Raw genomic sequence first — 23569 nt, forward strand, 5'->3', positions numbered from 1 at the left:
CCATTGCTTTTTGTGTCCCTAGTATTGTTTGCTTATTTCCCACATAGTCCATCTACGCAAGCGCTTGTGATTATATCACCTTATTTCCTTTCAACTCATACAAAGAAATGAACAAATAAGATTGTCCATCAATTGTCCTCCATTAATTGGCTATGACAACATTAACCAAGCAACATGTGATCCTAACAGGAAATATGTGCAAGTGTCAATGTGCAAAATGTGTGAAAAAATGCATCTCATGTAGAACAATATCACATGGGTTGAAAAACATTAATATGAATGTAGCATTATGCATGCTCACATGTAAGAGGTTAAAACGTTTTCTGACTTAGGACTAGAATTTATATGCATGCCCAATCAACGCATATTCAATGTTTCTATGATAGTTAAGCCTTGAATAGCAAGTAGGACTATTAAGCATTGAATATTAAGCTAATTCCAACAATGAAAATAGAAGAAACAATGGGACATCATCTCCAATGTTCTCTCAAATAACATTTTATCTAACTTATGAGGACTTTATGACTTGTAATGATTACGAAGCTTGTTCTATTTCTGTCAAGTACAACTAAATTGGGATAATGTTTTGTAGATAGACGATTGTGTCCAATAAAAAGTTTGTATTGGATTTTGTATCGTTGGATAGCCCTAAGAGCCTTCATGGTAATCTAAAACCTATAAATAGTTATAAAATCACATGGTGGGAGTGGTGGGTAAAGAGTCTCCTTTTAAGAATGAAGTAAAAAGTTGGAGAGCTCGATTTGGACTATTTTGAGGAACAAGATGACCTGCACCTCGGATTGTTACATAAACAAGTCCTTCATACTCCTGTGTCCAACCACCCACCTAAATAACATAAAATATCATATATCAATTATGTTATTTCATCAAAGAAACAAAAAAGATCATAAAAAATCTTCAATATTCTAGAAATGTTAACCTGAGACTCATGGTACCAAGAGTTCCAAGGTTTCTTGATTGGTAAGCCTAGTGCATTAAGGGTGTATCTAGTTGCTGTCACTGGAATTCTTCCATCCACATCGCCACTAAAGTGTGAAGTTGAAATATCAAAGATATTTAGTAGCAAATTTTCTTACACAAAGATAATAAAAAGAGGATTAAGTAATTACCTATAGACCCAAATTCGCAACCCAGCTTGAATAAGCTCCTTGTAGATGGGTAAAATTGTAAATTGAGAATCTTTCCATGTATACAAAAATTGATCACTACAATCACATGGAGAGACTTTACAATTCATGTAAAACTTGTAATATCATAAAGCATTCAACATGTGATGATTTAAATTAGCATCCTACTTGCAAGTGGTCCATGCATAGGGGATTCCAGTTGCATTAGCATGGAAAGCTTCTTGCACCTCACGTTTATTAAAATATTGACTTGAATGATTCTCAAAGCAAGGATCATATCCAGCAAGGTATAATGGACGTCCAAAGACCTGTTAAAAGTTTTTTTTTCATGCATTCTAATTAGATATTTTGTTATAGGATAAAATTATTACACGCACACACACGCACGCATGCACACACACACACACACACACACACACACACACACACACACACACACACACACACACACACACACACACACACACACACACACACACACACACACACACACACACACACACACACACACACACACACACACACACACACACACACACACACACACACACACACACACACACACACACACACACACACACACACACACACACACACACACACACACACACACACACACACACACACACACACACACACACACACACACACACACACACACACACACACACACACACACACACACACACACACACACACACACACACACACACACACACACACATAGGATTGTATACATACATATACATATGATTTTTGATGTTCATATACATGCAAACATACATATGCATATGGTGGTTTTTATTGTAGTTTAAAGGGAGGTACTTCTACTAATGTTCAACCTCAATTTTGCAAACTCAAATATCTATGTATATGTATGCTAAATGTAATGGTTAGAGCTTCATCTTTCAATGCAACCTTGAAATTTCTCCATTCATGCTAGCTTATTGAAAGCATGTTATGATATATCAAGTGGCTATGTATACTATTGCCATGCTTTGAGCCTTTTAAGAATGAGTGGATGTTTTTTCATTGAACATCCATTAGGGAAATATCGTCTTCTTTTGGGAAACTTATTTGCCTTACACATACATTCATATCATCTCTCTCTCTCTCTCTCTCTCTCTCTCTCTCTCTCTCTCTCTCTCTCTCTCTCTCTCTCTCTCTCTCTCTCTCTCTCTCTCTCTCTCTCTCTCTCTCTCTCTCTCTCTCTCTCTCTCTCTCTCTCTCTCTCTCTCTCTCTCTCTCTCTCTCTCTCTCTCTCTCTCTCTCTCTCTCTCTCTCTCTCACACACAAAATGCACACAAACATGGTACCTTAGTAATGATGATACTCATATTATAATGTTGCCTTTCTTGCTTTGAATCTATATAAAATTTTGTTCTCGGATGTAGATAATTTTGATTTTGGGTGTGACCTAGATTCATATGCAAAACATTGAAATATTATGATTTGTACTTGAAAATGTTAGAAAAGGAACAAGATATCACCAAAGTGATTTAAGCACATGTTTGTATTGTTCACTGACAAATATTTTTTTGCAAATCTATTCTACCATGTGTGGAGTAATCAACATCACATTTCTAATTTTAAATGGCTTAGAAATACATAAGGATGCACATATACACTTCTATTAGAGAGGGTTTAAGGTTGTAAATTTTATAGAAGATTAAATCTTAGGTTGGATGGCTTCTTGAGGAGTATGTCTTAGTGCAAATGTATAAATGTTTCCCAGTGAAGTTTTGAGTGGTCTAGAAATAAGTCCATAATTATCGTATTTATCATGAACCAAATGACTTTGAGTGCTTCTAAAGGTTATATATTCAAGTAGGTGGTTTTGTTGAGATATATATTCAAGTAGGCAGTTTTGTTGAGATAATATGTTCAAGTAGAAAGGGTTATATGCATTTGCAAATGATGGCTTGTTACATCCAAAGAGGATGTAGTAGTATGATATTTGTTTGAAAAATATTTGCTAGTGATTAATTGATGTAGGATGTTTTGCATTTATTGAAAGGTTGGTATAGTTTTGTTTTCAACACCTTCATTTGGTAGATTTTGCATTCTCTTATGTATCATGGATTGGATTAATGCATGTTTAGATTCTCATTATTGGTGGCTTGGCTTGATTTCACATATATTGCATATGCTTGGACATAAGATAGTACTCTCAATGTGACTTTCATTTCACCTCCAAATTATCGATAATCAATAAGCGATAAGTGGTTATTAGTAAATGCTAACGATAATGCTACTCACCATCCTAGTAGGGATATTAGTAGCACTAAAAGTAGGAAAGTTTGATGGAGGTGATACTTCTAGTTGGGTTAATGCTGGTTGTAGTGGGTGTGTTTAAAATTTGAAAAGTAAGAATTGTAAATCTTATACTTTGCAAAATGTAAATAGTAAACAAATTTGTGTTTTAAAAAAAATGTGTGGTTATGTTTAAAAGAAATTCTTACCATTGAGTGGATAGGAGGCCTTGGATTGTTTGCAAGCAATCGAAAATTGGGCCTAGCGATATTCCCAGTAGTTGTGTTGGTGTTGGAAGTGCAAGTAGGCACATATAAATTATACACATAAATCTTGTGATACTCATCAAAAACTTGTGACACCTTCTTCTGACATGCCAATGTCCAATTTTCAAGTTGAAAATTACATTCTTGTTTTATATCTGCATACAACATATCAGATATAACAGCATGTGTCCATGCATAGTCGATGATTCCCACCCAATCATGATTATCGTCTGTAGAAGGATTACCAACCTAAAAAAAATATGCATGCCTTAGCAATTGTGTACATAAGATTATAATGCTTAAAGATCATTTTGATGCATGTTTGTTTTAGCTACAAAAGCATTAACAAGCAATAAAAAAATAGAAACTTAATGTTTGTCATCAAATAATGTGGTTCTATGTAGACCAACTAACCATGAATCCTTTCAAGTTGATGAAGCTATATTGCGATGAATTTTTGTTGCGATCATGCACCAAGCTTGCCAATTGAGGCACATAATGACCTAAGAAACAAATTGAAACAGGAAATCGTATTAAATATGCAAAGTTGAAAATAAGTATTACTTCTCTATGTTGAAGGAAACATGATAATCCTAATCACTTATGTGTTGTAATGCCTAATGGAATCTCATACACTCTTATCTTGTTCAATATATGATTATTTGAAAACATGATGATGTTAATGAGTGATTAATATGAGGTGAACTCAAATTGTGATGTATGTAGTACAATACAAACTCAATAAATGGTCATGAATTCAGTTGTGAAAATATTTTATATTCAATATATGAAGAAAATACTACATGGTAGTGGAAGTAAAAGATTAACCAAAGAAACCTAAAAGTTTCACTAAGTCCCTACTCTCCATCTTTTTAAATATACATGTTAACTTCCAAAATGACCTAAGTGTATGTAACCATCTAGTAGCTACTAGTATACTTTTGGACCATGCCAAAGATGTAGTAAAGCTAGAGAATAATGTAGCACTTTGCATGGAGTTAAGTCTATCAAAGATATTGATGACATTATAGAATTAGGGGCTAGGAAATCTCCTTGGATGGATGGCCTTACAGCTGAAATTTTCAAATACTTTTGGCTTGAAGTAAAAGACCATGTTAGGGAATTGATCAACAAATATTGGAGAGAAGGGTCCTCGCTTGCATTTTAGAAAAGAGGTATAATTACCCTAGTTTTTGAAAAAAAACAATGGATAGAAATGGGGCACTAAATGCCAATATGATTGACAAACACTATCTATAAGATACTTACTAAGGCTCTAGCCAATATATTTGTGTGCATCTTGGAGAGGCATGTCAACAAGTTTCAATATGGGTTTATAAGAGGAAGAAACATTATGGATAATTCTCTTAATGTGATGATGGCTATAGATTAGGCTAGTTCCTCTGGCCAAAATGTAGTATTCCTCCAATTTTCAATTAGATGTAGAAAAGGCATTTGACAAAATTAATTGGGAATACATAATGGGTTGTGCCTCACTATTATGAGCAAGCTCATGGCATTGGAGTTGAATTTACTCCCTCTTGGAAGTCATTAGGGAGGATGATCATCCTAAGGCTAGATTGCAAAGATTTTGGCAATGAGTGCAAATAAAATGCAAGCTCAAGCTCTCAAACAAAATTGTGCTTAAAAAATGACTATGAAATATAGGCTCTTTTCATGGTGAATTATCATCTGCACACTTTGCATGGGGGAAAAGCTATAAAGAATAGGCTTGTTAGATGGGAAATGTACATGTAGGAAACAAGAATCAACAATGCACTTGTTTTGGAATTTTGAGCTTCTAAATTTTTAATGAGAAGGCAATACTTGACATCATAACCCTTGGTTAAAATGCATGTTTAACTTTAATACATTTTTCACACCACATTGAATAAAAAATTAGCTCATAAACTTCACCCCTTTTAGCTATGCAATGCATTGAGAATGTATGTTCTTGGCCAATATATTTGTCACTTAAACTTGTATATGCACTTCTTCACCCACTAGAAGTTCACATTCTCATTTGCAAATTTTCCTTTTCAAATAAATTTAATATATGGACATGGATTACATCTTGGCATATTCATCACAACTTCCAATCTCAATTCAGGGAAAATTAAGAGAAAAAACTAAAAAGAAATTGGTTTACCTGCATAGCTTTCTCCTGTCATATAAAAATCATGAGTTTTGTATTCAGGGAATATTTCGAACCAACGTGAGAGAAATACATAGGCCTCTTCAGCTACATCATATTAACAATAACACTAATTAAGAATTCCAATTATGCTTCATGCTAATGTTTGCTAATATTTAAGAGCACTTGCATTCGTATCTAGTTGAGGAAGATGCATTCTTTGGTTAAAAATATAATTTCCATGGTGAAGTAGCTATACTACACTAGTAAACAATAAATCTCAAGAGCTAGTTGGCTCTCACCTGTAAGCTTGTCTCCAAAGTTATTAATGTCTGTAGAATCATTTGAATATGAAAACCCCACTCCTGCTGGAGAATCCAAGAAGAGCAAGTTTGCTTCTGCTTAAAAAGAAAGAAACATGAGTTCAGAGGATGACAGTAAAAAGAAGGCATGCATATACACTAAGAACTTGATGTTCAAAATATTAGAACAATTGACTAGATAAGTCATTCATAATAGCCCATAAGTTTTAAGATGATTTTTCTATAGTATACATCTTTTAATGGTCTCTTTTTAAATGTGTTCATTTGGAGTAATAGGTTGACCAACAAAATGAAGAAACAATTGTATATAAAACATGTTTTGCCAATTTTGAAGAATAAAGTAATTCATTACCTTGATTTAGCATTATAAGTAAACTTACCACCTTTGTCTAATATCTACTTGACTAAATATATGTAAATGGAGCTTTACCTTATTCTACAGTTATTTCTCAATTACAAGTAAACTACATATGTCTAATGAGTGCCTAATTTATATTTAATGGATTATTTATACTACTAAGCACACTCAACACATGGTTCTTTGTTTTTGAGTGCAAGAAAGTGGTATTGTGCTGTGAGGATACAAACAAATTCCTATGGAAGCACATTTCAAAAATGATTTTTTTCATGTTTAATATATTGTTTCCTATGAAATCTATGAATGAATAGTTTACATTATCATGTTCTTTTATGGTTTTCTTTTGTAGTGCTCATGATTCTTGCACTTGTCATGTTATTAGTCATTGGACTGGTTAACCATGACCCTTGACCTTTCATTATTTCCACCACTTGCTTTCATTGTCATTGTCAATCCACTTTCATGATCCTTCATTTCCACAATGGTACAATCCATTGGTATTTCTTTGTTTTTCTTCTATCAAACCAAAAAATATTAAAAATCACACAAACACTTAACCTATTTATATGTTCCAAAATGATGTTCATTGAAAAAGAAGCAATGTATCCTACTACCTTTGTTCCACGAGTACTCATTGAGGAGTAGGCCTGAGCCCTCAGCATTTACTCGAAAGGGTCCAACCTCTTGGCTTGCTCCATACCCAATTGATGAACACCCGGGACCTAATGAAAAAACTTGAATCAAAATTACATATCTATAACTAAATGGAGAAGTACCCTTTACCCTATGTAACATGAAGACCCATTTGGCTATCTTAGGTATCAGATGATTGGGTCCCTTACCCTATCTAAGGTGTCACATGATTTGCCCCTAGCTTGCACGGCAACCCTTGTAATTTATGTTTGCAATGTAAATGATCAAATTAGTTGCATATTCTAATGTGATTCTTTAGAGAGAGAGAGAGAGAGAGAGAGAGGAGAGAAGAAGAAGAGGAGGATGAGGACGAGGACGAGGACGAGGAAGGCACACCCTATATTTTAAGTTCTGAATCAAGGTTCAAACTTGAAAGTACAAATACCTCTTCCAAAGAAAAATCATAGATCTATTACAAACACCAAAACTTTTCCATAAAGGTAAACCAAGATGTAATTATGTCCAGGTAACGGTGAGCCCCTACAAATCAAATGGTCATCTTCTCATTCATGAGATTTGAATTGGGTCAGTGGGTTAATAAAATAAGTGGTAAGAGTGGGTTAGTAAAAATAAATGGCTTACCACTTGGGTCAATGGGTTAATAAAATAAGTGGCTTACCACTAGGGTAGCATATATATATATATATATATATATATATATATATATATATATATATATATATATATATATAGAGAGAGAGAGAGAGAGAGAGAGAGAGAGAGAGAGAACCTCCATTGAGCCACAAGACGAGGGGCTTTTGTGAAGGGGTGGTTGCTGCTTCGATGAACCAGTAGAAGAGGGCCCTGCCGTGGAGCTCCTCTTCGACTGTGATATAGCCCGAGTAGTGAGAGAAGCTCACGGGCGGCTGTCCTGGCAAGGACTTGATTCGGCTGGCCTCTCTCACGCCACTCGCATCATCAGAAGCAGAAGAATAAGAATTAGGTCGAGGAGAAGAGGAAGACGACGACGACTGGACAGACGTGAAAAGCAAGCAGCTTCCCATTATAAGAAGAAGCATCACTGATCGAGAAAGAGAGAGGCTTAGTCGACCAGCTGCTGCAGTATTAGTACTGTTAAGGCATGAGCAGCTCATCTTATGCTTCCTGTTATTCATTTGTATGGACGATGGAGGCAAGGATGGGGTAGGTAGGTAGGTTGATGCTCTCTCTCTCTCTCTCTCTCTCTCTCTCTCTCTCCTTGTCTATGCACAGGACTGTCGACCTCCCCCCTCCTGTTATATATGGCCCGGTCCCTTGTTAGTGGAAGGCCTCGTAAGGCCCCTCCCCCCCCCCCCCCAATCAATTGGTTGATGGAGACCTTTGACACCTACAGTGTCCTCCTAGCCATCGTGAGTCGTGACTTTTTTGTTGGCATTGGGGCGGCTAGGATCTCTATCGATTATTCCTAGGGTAAAGGCACCAATATACTGACACTCCACTCCACACATCCCAATTGGGCTTTTTTATTGATCCTTGTGATCAGATCTTCCAAAAGGCACACAATATATATTTATATATATTTCAAAGAAGGTAAATAATTACATCACCAATTTTTATGGTGATGTAATATTATCTCACATTGATCCAAGCGAGTTCTATGATGTTCTTTTTTTAGCTAAGTTGCATACATCGTATTAGAGAGGCTTCATGCCATGAGTTTCAAAAGCCACATGATCAAGCTACAATACATATTAGCAATGATCCTTCTCATGCTACAAGGATACATACTGGTTGGTAAATGTAATGAACCGAGTAGATGTAAGCGTGGAGGAATGTCATGCAATGTGACTACCTATATGAATCAAATTCATCAAACATTTTAACAAAGTTTCAAAACTCTTGCAAAATTGCAAAAGTTGTTAAATGCAAAACGTAAGCTTGAGATACTCTATTTTTGGCCTAGAAAACCCTCTCATGCATTTGAACGGTCTAATGAGAAGATGCTCTTGCACTCAAGTTAAACAATAGTACTTCAATGTTTTTCTCAAGGAGACCTAATTATACATTAATGGTTCACAAAAAGATCAGTGAGATGAGAAACCAATAGAGTGGCACTCAAAGATGCATTGTTTTAACGTTTTACAACATTCAAAATATCGAAAAGTTTACATGCATCAAATTTTTGGCTCAGATATTCAAGATATATTTAATGCAAATGAATTTATGTCATAGCGTTAGATGGCTAAAAATAATGCAAAATTTTCAAGAAATGTGACTAAAATAGGGTAGGGTGTGTTTTTTAGGGGGGCATTTATTGGCTCCTTTAACCAAAATACCCATTCGAAACTCCATAAATTCCATTGTTTGCTAGTTCTTCCAAAGTGAAAAACAACATGAATTGACTTATATCCCAGACGTTGGGTTTGGATCCCATTAAATCAAACTAGTTGAGCTATAACCCTCTTAGCACTTGCAAGTTTTCTCCTTATGGTGAAGGTACAATTTAGGAAAAGACAAGTTTGCTTCATCCCAAAACTAGCTCAAGTTTTGCTAGAGCCTTCTTAACATTACATGAGAAGGAAAAGCCTTCCTAAAATATATGAGAAGGAAAAATGCATTTTGAACATACATGACTTTTACTATTATCCCAAATGTGAAGAAAATTTGATTAATCTCCTCTGTGTGAAACAAGAATGGTTCCAAAAAAAAACACACAAACCCTAAAGGCTCGGTTCCTAAAAAGACAAGAGCTACCCTCGAGGTCTCCCTTTGCTAGACGAATAATTTGTCCCAATGCTAAGGTGAAGTTCGGGGTCACTTTATGCTTGACATGTCCTTTAGGTAGCAAAGTAAGGCAAATTATATGAAAATGTATGTTTGCATGCTTCCTTGTTATCATGTGTTGCTTTTAAAAGAAGAGAGTGAGCATGTATTCTTTATGGAGGTGGGATAGATCTTGACAGTAGTTAATGGTTGTGATGATAAAGGCAACATGGATATAGTTGAGGGATTGTTGAATTAATAATTGGAATTGGAAGATTAGATCTCTAGATCAAAAGATCTATCCTAGATTGGGTACTTGGGTGTGGATGTTAGGAAACATGAATATGTGGTTTAGCTTGCTTGCTAGAAAGAAGATATACATGTTCGCACTAGGTTCTAATTCCGTTGATGATGGCATTAAAAGAATCCAACTAAAGTTTCAAAACTTCCATGAAGAGAAGCATTCATACCAATGAAATATTTCCAACCAAGTGAAGTTGTCTCATCACTTAACATTTACTTATCATAACTAGAGAAAGAAAGGTGCTCTTGAACCTAAGATGTATTGATAGATGTTTTCTTTTCTTTATATTTTAAAACTCTAACATAAAATTTACTTTATAATGATTAATATTTTCTTCTTTCACTCATATTTGAAAAGATTTGTGACTATATCTCTTTTGGGAAACCTTGTAGAGAAATAAGTTGATCGAGCTACTTAAGAAATGAGACTAGAAAAACAAAAGATTTACATCTTTGCTTGGTGCTTTAGATGCTATACACGTTGCAAACATCTTCTACACCTATAACATTTTCTGCCAAGATTGGAAATAAGAAAAGTCAAATTACCTTGTTTGTGTGAACTTTCGAAGCAAAGAGTCAAACACAGTCCCATAGACACAAAGAGGGAATTGCAGGGAAAAGTACTTATGTAATGAAGCAAAGGGAGAACAGAAGAGAGAGGAGACTATAGAGAGGAGAGAGAACATGAGAGAAATACTAGAAAAAGAGAGAAAGATAGGAAGAGAGAGAAAGAAGGAAAGGAAGCCATGAAAGCTAAAAAAGAAGGTGAATAAACTTGATTATTCATAAACTGATGCCCTAACTGAGTCTCTCAACACCTTATGTACCCTGTCGGTGTGATTGGGTATTTTCCCTATGCTAATCTTGTGTATGTCCCATCTATCCCACACTTTACATTCCATCCAGACCCCTAAGGTTTTTCCCTCAAAAACAAAAGAGGACTTATTGGTGTGGCTGAACAGTGGGGCTATAGAGTACTACTCTATCCAACACTACAATGGATAATGTGTATGTGGGGAAGCTCAAAGCCATGTGGAATTGGGGTGTATAGATGTCGATATGATAGATACATCATGTAAGAGTTGGCAATGTATGAGTTTGGCCACCAATTCTTGATAGTTAGGATCTTACAAACAGTGGATAACATGTTGTCTAGAATAGGCCTACTATAGGAAATGGGCCTTAACTTTCTATTAGTGGCTCTAAATGAGATGTATGACATGTCCAAGTGAAGCTCTTGTAGTGTACTTTTAGTTCATATAGATTACACTTGGCTCTCATTAATGTAGGGTAAAAAGTGTCTCAAAATAGTGTGTCGTCTACAAGCTATTTGCAGTCCAAACTAGGCCAAAACTAGCTAATCTTCAGCCAATATTGCGTTTTTGAGATAGGGGAACTTGCACCCAAGGAATGTTGGTCTAGGTTGTTACAAGAGTAATGGAACTATGCATTTTTGTTACAAGTCCTAAGATTGGATAACCTAACAATTAAAGAATCTATTTATATTGAATATATTACTTGTCATTTATAAGTGTTATATTCCAATTAGTTATTATAATAAATCATTCTAATATGTGGTATTTATTTAATACTATATCTTTGTGATTTCACTAGTGTCTAGGTTGGCTTGAGAAACCTGAATTCTGGGCAGGTTAAGTGATGTCTTACCAAAGAGTTTATCACCACATATCATATCCTCATCAGGTATGGTTATCACATATGCAAGTATCCAAGTGTAGTAGGCATTGCGAACTCTAATACATCGAGTTGAGAACTATCTCTATGCTAAATTAGTTTACTAAATAATGAGTCCACCTCCATTCTCTTATCCACTACTTCACACATATAGTTATGCAATTGGCATCATCGGCTCCATTTAACATTTTTTAGAGAGCTATGTTTTTTTCTTGAAGGGGTTTTTTGCATAGAGAACTTCTCTAGTATTGGAGTTACCATCATGTCTAGGGCATATTCATTCAAGCAATGGTCAGCTATGTACTCCTAGATCCCACAATCCTTGTTATTAGCCTTACAATATATGTCTCTTATGCTGAGGGGGATCACTCGTAAATATGTGAGCATATCATGTGGATAATTCGAAAGAAAAGGATTTTTAAAATACTAGTTTTATACATTTTCTACATACAAATGGGTGTAATATAAAATGATGTCATTTATAGATTGAATTAAAAAAGAGTGTATTTTATTTTGGAAAATTTCACAGATGAGGGTATTTTTAAATATCCATTGAATACATGTAATATAGAGGGTTTATATATAGTATACACCCCAAGCTCTTATGTGCTATCTTATTTCCATTACTACGAGTGAGTAGAGAACCATAACAATAGAAAAAGCTTTAGAAAATTAGAGTTATAGCAAAGAGATAACATATTTGGAATGAAGGATAAGATAGTTTATTTGGAAGAGATGACAACAACATACTTGAGAATGATCTTAAAAGATAGTGATTTTTCCTTTGCAAGTCTACATGATTCTCAATTATGTATTTGAAGATGTTAAAGTATTAGTTTCAAAAATTAGAATTCAACACATCAAGTGAGTAATATATTGATTTACATAAAACTCACAAATCATATCATACTATATGATTTATTCACATATTGTTCTTATAAAATATGTTTTGAATATAAAAGAGTAATATACTTATATGAAAGAAATATACCTATACAAAAGAAATATATAAAAGAGTAATATTGGATATTTCTTATAAAAAGTTATACAAAAAATAAATTTTCATACAAAAAATATGTTGGATTAAAAAATTCTTCATATTTTTTCGTAAGAAAAATATATCAAATGAAAAAAAACTTCTACAAAAGATAACCTCCACACTATTATAAGCTCCAGCCTTTAGTGATATCAGAAAACCTATTTTCATATAATTGAAAAAGCCTATCTTCACATAGTTGAAAAAACCTATAATGTGCATGTCTTTCTACTTCACATTTTTCATTTCATAGCAATGGATTAAAGGGACTGAGTACTATATTATTTCAAAAGTTTATATATGTGTAGTACTTGGAACCTTTAATAATAGCTACTATAGGCTGAGAAATGTAAAGTGGAAATATAACCATATAGTAAAATGAGAGAAAAATAACAAATCCATACCCCAACCATGTAATCAATGAGAGATAATATTATTCAAAGTTAAGGGTACCTTGGTTAAGGGCAAGTTCATAGTTCTCTTTATTAGTTTACTAACATATATTATTGTGAACATGCGTAAACCAATGTGTAAACCAATGGCGGTATCTCCCTTATTCAAGCATATAGCAATGGCCATATGCTTCACTTTACATGACAATCAAGATCTTTAAACCCAACTCAATATATTGGGATAAAGCGTAAAGGTAAATAGAGATATACATAAAGATAGCACTTGTATAAACATTTTAAAATTATCTTTGAATGTGAAATTCTTTGATTGAAATGAGAAACGCATTTTATCTTGAACTTTTTTAACTTTAAAATTAAGATTTAATTTAAATTTAATTAAATTTTAAGTTTCTTTTAGTTTTTATTTAAAAATAATTTAAATATTATTTAAAAATAAAGTAATTTATTTAATCTCTAAATTTATCTACTTTTTAATTTATTTTACATTAAAATTATTTATTAATTAACATTTATAGCTTTTTATTAACTATCCAAAAATTTTAAGCCTAACAACATTATCTAAATTATTAAACTTATTAACCTCATAAGAGCTCATTAAGCTAAATTTTATATCTAAATAACTCAAAATTGTTGTTTTTCATTTCTTTACCTTTTCCTTGACAATCCCTTGCTTACGAAGATTGATAAAAAATGACATGAACAATAGAACACCCATTTTTATACGAAACAATATTTCACACAAAATATTATCACACATAACTCCATACAAAATTGTTTTTCATAAATAATTGTTTCTTACAAAATAATATTTTGTACAAAGGAATATTTCATATGAAATAAAATTTTCACTAATCTTGTTCTTAATTCAATACGTATTGTTTCACATGATATAATCTTTCACACTAAAAATATTTCATATTAAAGAATATTTCATACAAAATAAATTTTCCACTAATATTTTCTTAATCCAATATGGTAATCTCCATATTCATATCAATGTAACTTAGCATAGTGGAGATATTTGAGTTATCCTATCATATTCTAGAATACAATTATGAATAGTAATAATTACATAACCATTGAAAAAACTTTATGTAAAAAGATACATTATTAAAATGATTTTGAGAGGGAGGAGGGGGAATTAGGGATTGGCACGGAGGAGGAGGTCACTAAAAAATATGTAATTCTATCATGTGAATTCAAAACAATGAGTTTTTAGATTCTCATTTTAATATATTTTTTACATACAAAAGGATGTCATTTAAAGGGATTATTCATTTATTGAATAGGAAAATGGTCTATTTTATTAAATATCATAGATAAGGGGTTTTAAAATTATGCTTCAAATGCATGTAATAGGGAGGGTTTATATACAATGAGTCTCCTAAGAATGATTCTTCCATTAATGATGGGAATTGAAATAACAAGGGGCATTCACTCTTTGTTGATAAATCCTCCATAATATCTATACAATATCGAAATTGCATATATACAATATTTTTGTAACAAGAAAGAAAGTTACAATACCCAAGCAATAACCTTTGCTAAGATTAGGAAGCATCTACATCATCCAAATAATATTCTTCACTCTAATCAACAATGGTGGTGGGTTTTATGAGCAACCAACCACAAATGGTAGTGGGTTTTATGCATCCAAGCTAGCCAAACCGCAACCCTCAAGGGATTCACTATATGTATACTCTCTATATCACATGCATTCAAGGCATATTTATAAATATCATTGTCTGTGAATTTTTCCTTAATAAAACATAACCCTTTTCTATTCAATCTATAAGGAACCCCTTTATATGGCATCCTTCTGTATGTGAAAAATGTGTAAAAATGATATTTAAAAATATCTTATGTTGAACCCATGTGATCTACAAGTTCTTAATCATTACAAAAAATGAAGCCATAACTTTGAGCTACATCATCTTTTGTTTTTAAAACACAATCTTTTCCAAGCTTCCACCAAAGAAATTGTTTCGTATGCATACCTTGAGATACCATGTCTCCACTTGTTATGTTTCTCACTTGTAGGACCTTGTCTTACAACACCCAAATTCACATCCATCTTTGGATAGAAGGATTACCACTATCATTGACATTGAATCCTCTCTTTTTAACAAATGTAATCTTGTCTTGGGATAAATTTTCCTTGTAGTAATAGACTAGACCAGTAATAACATGAGAACTTGTCAGTATCTCATGTGTGCTAAAAGTAAGGTGCAACCAATCTTGGAGACTTGTTATCAATTGAATTTGTATAATTCCAAAACATTTTCTCTAAGGGCAATCTAAGCATGTTGACATGCTCATATGCACATCCTCTTCCATAGTTAGTAGACATTGATTACCTTCACAAGGACCACGGTCATCTCCTCATCTTCTAGGAAAATGGTAGTAGCTTCACACTTGGGATTTTGAGACTTATTTTGTGATGTCACCCCTTTGTCATTCTAACTCTAGATTCTATAAGCAACACCCACTTTCTTATATGCATATCCTCTTCCATAGTTAGTGGAGGTTGATTACCTTCATAAGGAACACAGTCATTTCATCATCTTCTAGGTAAATGGTAGCAGCTTCATCACTTGGGATTTTGAAACTTATTTTGTGATGTCATCCCTTTGACATTCTAACTCTAGATTCCATAACATAGTTGGGCTTGTGACAACTACAATAATTTGTGCTCTTTCTTTTCCTTTTCATTACTTCCTTATTCCCAATTAGAACTAGATCTCCATAAAAAGGACTATTTGAAACTGCACCTTGGATTACCTGAAAAACACATGTAGGAGAATGAGTGTTTTGTGCAAGCACTCTATTCAACAAAGCATCCATGTCTAGACCATTTCCATTATATCTCCATGTCATGAATGCCAATTGATGAGAACATTTTATGTAAGAGCTTATTTAGTCTATCACATGAGCATCAAACAATGTAATTTTTCTTTTTCCATTGTCCCTTATAGCCAATTGATATGCATGCTCTAAAATGAGTTTGTATTTGAAATTTGAGCATGCTCCCAAGGGATCAATTGCACTTGCAATTTTCATAGAAATTGAGTGAGCTATTGCAATAATATTATAATATTTCTAAAAAAGAACGATTAAAACACACATGAGTCTAAGTTGCCTAATGGCTCCCCAATGGTCAATCCTATTCTCCCACCATCTAAGCTATTGTTTTAGATCTTTGGTATTCTCATCTGATAACTTATGTGAATGCCACAACCACCTTATACATAGTGCATTTTACTTTGCAACCTCTCATGTTTCAAATGGATATCATTTCTAGCACAATGTAAGGTGATGACTTTTTAGGCTTGTAGGGATTAGCTTGGGATTATGTTTCAATATACCTTATATCCAATGAAATTTTTTTCTCCCTTCAGGCACATTATTAGGGCCCCCATTAAATATTTTCTTAATTGCAATCCCATTTTCCCTAGCTTCATTTGCTATGAAGCTAGCAAAGTCCATTCGCAAGTGCTCATAGTCTCTCATAGCATTGTTAATGCATTACCAAATGAGGATGTGAGTGTCGATGTCTTCTTCTTTTGTGTCACATATGGTGATCACCATAACCCTCTTCAAACTAACAAGACAATCATTGCAAATAAAAAGTATGGGATATTCACAGATGGAAATCTTCATAAGGCCCTTCAAACTAACAAGATAGTAGTTGTGAATAAAAAGCATGGGATAATTTAACCTTATTTATAAGCCCAAACATAGTTTTACCTTGGGTTAAAAAAAGGAGCAAGACATTATCACCTAACCATCTACTCAGTGGTAGGTGAAATCAAAGTATGCCACGCCTTACTAAGGTCTCTTCTTTTAGAACATTGCATTCGATTACCTACGTTAATTTTTGAGCTAAGACTCTTTGTAGACATCTTTAAAATTATCATGAATCATGTGGTGGGGGATTTGCTCAAGCTATTGCATTGAACATATATAATATACACAAGGAGAAGCTCACTCAATAACACACAAAGAGATATGGAGGCCAAAACGTTTTCTTGCTAGTTTCTTCATCGTCTTCCACACACTTTTCAATGTACACAAAGTATAAATAAGATACAACATAAAAGAAAGTGGCCTACTAAGTCAAACAATGTATAATTGATTATAGTAATCGATTGGCGCTATAACTATGCTAGCTATAGACATGTGTAATAAACCACATATGACAAGTGGTATGTTAGTGGCCATGTAAGAGTCATAATGACCACCAATGTGGTAAGTGTAGATGTACAGGCCCATCTAACCAGGCAGTCCATCATCAATGTCCACACGTGTTGAGCTTGATGTCTCAACACTCCCCCTCAAGCTCAACTACATCTTTGCAACTCAAAGTAAGCTTCAAAATTTTCAAAGCTTCTCTCTACCTAATGCATTCGTGAAGATGTCAATGATTTGATCCTATGTGCTAACATATACCAAGTCAATCTCACCTAGAAGTCCCTTCTCTCTCACAAAATGATATACACTCCAATGTGTCTTGTCCTAGCATGGAACATAGGGTTTCTAGCTAATTGTATGCTACTCATGTTCTCACAATGAATGACGATTGGATCATCTACTTCATATCCAAATCACCCAATAACTTCTACAGAAGAGCAACCATACCACCTCACATATTATCATAGAAACACCTCTATACTTAGCCTCTTTACTTGATAAAGCAATCATAGGTTGCTTTTTGCTGCTTCACATAATTGTTGCACTACTAAGGAAAAACATGAAGCCATTGGTAGATATTCTATTAGCCCAATATGTATCTATGTATCAAAATACTTGTACATCCTTACTTGCCTCATTAAAAGGTCCATAATACAAAATGGACTATCTAGGCATTTGTATAAACTGACTAAATCCAAATGAGGCTTTCTAGGCATTTGTATAAACTGACTAACAAGTCCAACAATATGGCTCAAGTTTGGCCTTATGATAGTCATGTAAATCAAACTCCCTACTATCCTCTTGAATATACTAGGGTCTTCTATCTCATCCCCAACATTAGCACTCAACTTCACATTTTTCTCCAATAACACTGAAAGAGGCTTACATCCTATCATACCATACTTGGATAATATATCCAAGCCATATTATCTTTGGGATAGCTATATACTATCATCACATCTAATCACTTCAATACCAAGAAAGTACCTTAGCTAAACCAAATCCTTCATCTCAAAATTCTTCTTCAAAAGGCCCCTGACTTTAGCAATCCCACTGTCATCACCGTCACGTGTAATAATCAAGTCATCCACATAGATGACTATGATGACCAAATCTACATCTCCCTTTCTCACATAAAATGAGAGATTAGCATCAGAAACATAAAAGCCAATGTTGACAATATACTCTACAATCCTACTAGACAATGCTTTAGGTGCTTGCTTCAACCCATAGAGTGCTTTCTTTAACTTGCACACATATGTGGGATGCTCTAAATCCTCATAACTTGATGGCTACTCCATATACACCTCTTCTTATAGCTCACCATCATGCAATAAGGCATTCTTTCCATCCATTTGCTACAAAATCCAACTTTTGGCTACTACCAATATAATCTCACATCTAATAGTTGCCATCTTATCAACTCGATTGAATATCTCTTCATAATCTATGGAGAATCTATGCCATATATTTGAGTATAGTCTTTTGTAACCAGTCTAGCCGTATACCTCCTAATAGAATTGTAGCCTTGAAAGTTTTGAAATTCTCAAATACATCACTCTTTTCCTTTATGAAATATGCATAACTTTCTTGAATAATCATCAATAAATGTGACCAAATATTTATTGCTACCAAGAGATATGTTCTACGTAGACTCCTTTTAAGAGCACAACATCTAGTATATTTATACTCACATTTGTATCGTGCGAAAAAGGCTATCTTACCAAATTGACATGCTTTATACACTTTATGAAATTTTGCAACTATAAAAGTAGGCAATCCTATAATCAAACCTTTGGAGTACATTAATTTTAACCTTTGCACATTTATATGTCCAATACATTTATGCAATATTTTAATGTCTACAATGACTCCTTTGCCATTAGCATACATAGTAGCATTCGTAGTAGGAATTGTAGCATCTAAAGCAAACAAAACTCTACTTCACTCATCATTAACATCTTTCACCAAACAGCCTTTTGCATTAAATCAAACTTGTAGCCGATGCTTTACCATCTTATCAATAAACCATGTAGCATGGCTATTCATATGATTAGATGCACGTGAATCAATATACCATACATCATCATGCATTTCCTTTCATATAATAGCATTCATCATATGTTGCATAACAAACATACACTCATTTTTGTCTTCATTCTATCGAAAAGATGATACATAGTTTACTTGCTACAATTTACCCCACTATGATATCATCCTTTCTAGTATAACACTAGGCTGCTACATGATCTCTTTTGTCATAATAGTGAAAAACAATATTGGAATTGCTAGAACCTTTATTTTATTTTTCACCTCTTCATCTAGAGCTCCCCCTACCTCTAAAGTTACCACAACCTCCTAAAACCTAGATATCACTAAACTGTTAATTTAATTTGTTTTGCTGGTTATCGCTAGCACATCCCGTACCACGGCCTTTTAAAGAGGACCTTTCATGTCTCCTTCTTGAACTGTAGTAGAATGCTTGGACTTGTTCACCAATGTTTTCTAATGATTCATCTGCATGTTGATCTCTTCAGTGATGATCAGAAGAGAGACCAACCCATCAAAATCTAGAAATGGCTTTCGTATATACATAGAAGTAATACATGATTTCCAATCCTTTTTATTATTAAGGCTACTCAAAGTAGATATCACTACATCATCATCATCAAGCATTGCATTAATCTTTTGCCAAAGCATCTGTAATGCTCCTCACCTTCAAAACATACTCATTGGTAGACATTTTCCATTTTTTCAAAGTATTTAGCTCTTGCTTGAGTAGAATCTTTAGTGCCTTTGTATTCATAGAAAATATATTTTCAAACATGGTCCATGTTGCATGTGAAGTTTTTACATTTATAATATACCCTAGCATAGTCTTATCAATGGATGGAGATATCTGGTACATCACCTTTTTGTCTTTTGCATTTCATTCTTTCCACGCCTTTAATTCATATGCATCACCAAAGGGTCCGTCAACTCTAGCTCCTTTTTTTCATTTGAAACAAAATCAAAGAGGTGTTTTCCAATAAGAAAGTTTATCACATGGAACTTCCATGATAGATAGTTGTTCTTATCTAGCTCCTCAATGATGGGATTTTCATTGTTCTGTACCACTATCACAAAAATTATACAAAATAGCAAGTAAGTCTTCTACAACATTTCACAACAAGAACACAATATACAAAGTAGCCTTTCTCATTGATTGTAACCTATTTACAGATAAAACTTGTGTTTACTTCTTTGGTAAATACCTCAGAGCTTACAAATGCAAAATTTGTAACATGTACACCCACTTTCGATTGACACAATCAAAATTGTAGTATACTCCAAAACTAATGTCTATAACCTTGTAGGTCTAAAATGGTTTGAAACACTCTCAGATGGCCAAAAAAGTAGCGGAACTCCTGAAGTGCAGATCTACAAAATATATAGTGCTCTAGTCACAAACCAAATCTCACAGTAATCCAAGATTTTTGCTCTGCCCTACTTTCGATGCCTCCACAGGCACTATCCATCCAAGGGAAAGAGAGAAAGAATGGGAGAGCTTCTTACCAATTTCTTTCTTGCTTGAGTCCTTGCTTCTTCTTCTCCTTCATTTTAGCCTCCATAACACATATAATACACATAAGGAGAAGCTCATTCAACAACACACAAAGAGAGATAGAGACCGAACGATTTTCTTGCTGGTTTTTTCTTCTTCTTCAACACACTTTTCAATATACACAAAGTATATATAAGATACAACATAAAGGAAAATGGCCTACTAAGTCAAACAGTGCATAACTAGCTATATTAAAGTAAAGGGTGTTGCCAAAAGATAGTGCAAAATTTCTCAATAGTGTAAACCATTCCAAGACCTTCCCTCCTAGTTTTTGAATAGTTCATTTCCACATCATTAAGCTGTTTACTTACAAATCTTACAAGAAATTCCATGATGCGCTCTCTTGATTGGCACAATACTACTCTAGTGGCAAACATAGAAGCATCAATACATACACATTCAACTCGCGCTATAATTATGCCAACTGTAGATATGTGTAACAAACCAAAAATAATAAGTAGCAAGTTATGGCCATGTAAAAGTCATATCATAGTGACCACCAACGTGCAAAGTATAGATATGTGGACCCATCTAACCAAATGTCCATCATCAATATGCTCACATGTTGAGCTTGCTATCTCAATAAAAATGAAATATTGATCATAGGATGCACCTTTTCTAGGAAAATATCTCCAATTTAAAAAAGCAAACTACAATTTTCTTTTCAGATCCATTATATCTTCAAAGCCATCTCTCACAAAAAATGCCCATTTTTTTCTTGTCATAATCAAATTTAAATTAATAGATTGAAGCTTATATCCAAAAACTTGTTTGACATCATTAATTTACACCAATGGCATCAACTCCTCCAAGAGGTTATTCAACTCTTGGTCACCAATTTTGCCTTTACCCATACTTGTAAGTAAATCCAAGAATCATTTGAATCTTCCTAGGCCCACAAATGGTGATTAACCTAAAGCACAAACTTGATAATACTTTGGAATCTTTCTATTGCTATCATTGACATCCTTGATTGTACGTCATAACTATGAATTTTCACATGAATTTCACATACAACATCAATAGCTCCATAAAAGGATCATTTGACAATATATAGTATGCCTTAAAAGGACAAGTTTTTAGGCATGTCACCACATGTGACATGTAATGCTACTTTTCTTCTCACTTGTGAGATACCCTTGCACACAACCTTATTCAAGTGCCTATGAAAATACATGTTGCTATGCTTTTTATTAATGACATAATAAGGACATGAGACTCTAACATTGCAAATAGCCCAAACAATGATATATATAGGATATACAATTGGGAAAATTATAGTCACATGATGTAAGGAGTTGAATTAGGGGCATATAAAAGGTGTGAAGGACACATGTATAGCTATCCACTTTTAATAATACAACTTGTCTTTTCACCTTTTCAAGCTTTCTTTTTTCCTTTCATGGCTACCAATCATCTCTCTCTTCTTTCCCAATCTTTCTCTATTCATTTCTAATATTTCTCTCTCCTAATTTAGTCTTTCTCTCTCCTATGCAATCTCTTTCTTTCTCTTTTTTGGTATTCTATCTTCTTTTTCTCTCTCCTCTTACATCCCTTCATTACAAGTGGTATAGCCCTAGGGCTTTTATCTAATTTAGCCATTTTCCTATATCAATTTCTCAAAAATCCCTTTTAGATAATTTTATTTCAAATAAGTAATACAGGTACAGAGCATATATACAGACAATAGCTTAATCTATCTTACATTACTCGTCCTAATCTCAGTATTTCAATGGGGTTGATTGGTTAGTTTATGCAGAAGCCACACAACTCACTCTTCTTCTCTCTCTCCTATATTCTTCTCTCTCCTCTCAAGTGGTCCCTTCATGGTAGAGAGTGTTCTAACAATCAAGAAAAGTCACATGATAGTGAAACAAAGAGAAGTCCACCACATCTAATAGGATACAAAATAGAGGGATCTAAGTCCTATTTTGATACCATTTCCTTCCCATTCCCATGTATCCTAAGCCTTTCATGAGGAACCAATAATATTACATACATGCAATAAAACCAATATATTTCTACGATACCTAGCATTATCTCCAAGGATAGTTTTTTACAAGTGGTGCGATCCCAAAGTATAACTTCTAAATGGTTTTATCTCAGGGTGTACAGTTTTACATACAGAAGGGTGCCATATAAAAGGATTATTTTCAAATTCAATAGAAAAAGATTGTGTTTTATTTATGGGAAATTCATAGATAAGGGTATTTATAAATAGGCCTTGAATGCATGTAATATAGAGGATATATATATTGACCCCCCCCCCCCCCCCCCCCAAAAGGGGTTTGTCACTAGGTACAATACATAAAAAGGAGTACAAAAGTTAAGGGTTTACTACCTTTACAAATATAACCCTTGTCCTTTATCGAATGGAATAGAGATATTCATTATAAGAGTCATGGTTTTTGTCATTCTTAGACTTCATATTCATATGAAAGATAAGATA

At 33.9% G+C, this 23569-nt stretch overlaps 1 protein-coding gene across 1 annotated transcript; it reads right to left on the bottom strand.

The window, feature by feature from the left end:
- Positions 1–445: 445 nt before the first annotated feature.
- Positions 446–8382, bottom strand: LOC148016383 (serine carboxypeptidase 24-like). Its single transcript, XM_087663568.1, has 10 exons — positions 7906–8382; positions 7097–7204; positions 6104–6199; positions 5817–5909; positions 4082–4170; positions 3611–3916; positions 1317–1456; positions 1131–1226; positions 941–1046; positions 446–846 (listed from the first exon to the last, which is right to left on the bottom strand). The coding sequence occupies exons 1-10, from the start codon at positions 8288–8290 to the stop codon at positions 694–696; spliced, it is 1572 nt and encodes a 523-aa protein (XP_087519694.1). The 5' UTR covers positions 8291–8382; the 3' UTR covers positions 446–693.
- Between the last annotated feature and the right edge of the window lie 15187 nt (positions 8383–23569).

Source organism: Lygodium microphyllum, chromosome 23 (assembly GCF_053477565.2).
Source record: "Lygodium microphyllum isolate KBCC chromosome 23, Lygodium_microphyllum_v1.1.10, whole genome shotgun sequence".
NCBI lineage: Eukaryota > Viridiplantae > Streptophyta > Polypodiopsida > Schizaeales > Lygodiaceae > Lygodium > Lygodium microphyllum.

Excerpts from the sequence above, each read along its gene's own strand:
- LOC148016383 (XM_087663568.1), bottom strand. The coding sequence starts at position 8,290 with ATGAATAACAGGAAGCATAAGATGAGCTGCTCATGCCTTAACAGTACT. Across the intron at positions 5,910-6,103 it reads CTTTGGAGACAAGCTTACAG|CTGAAGAGGCCTATGTATTT; the intron begins GTGAGAGCCAAC and ends AATATGATGTAG. Across the intron at positions 1,047-1,130 it reads TTGCGAATTTGGGTCTATAG|TGGCGATGTGGATGGAAGAA; the intron begins GTAATTACTTAA and ends TTCACACTTTAG.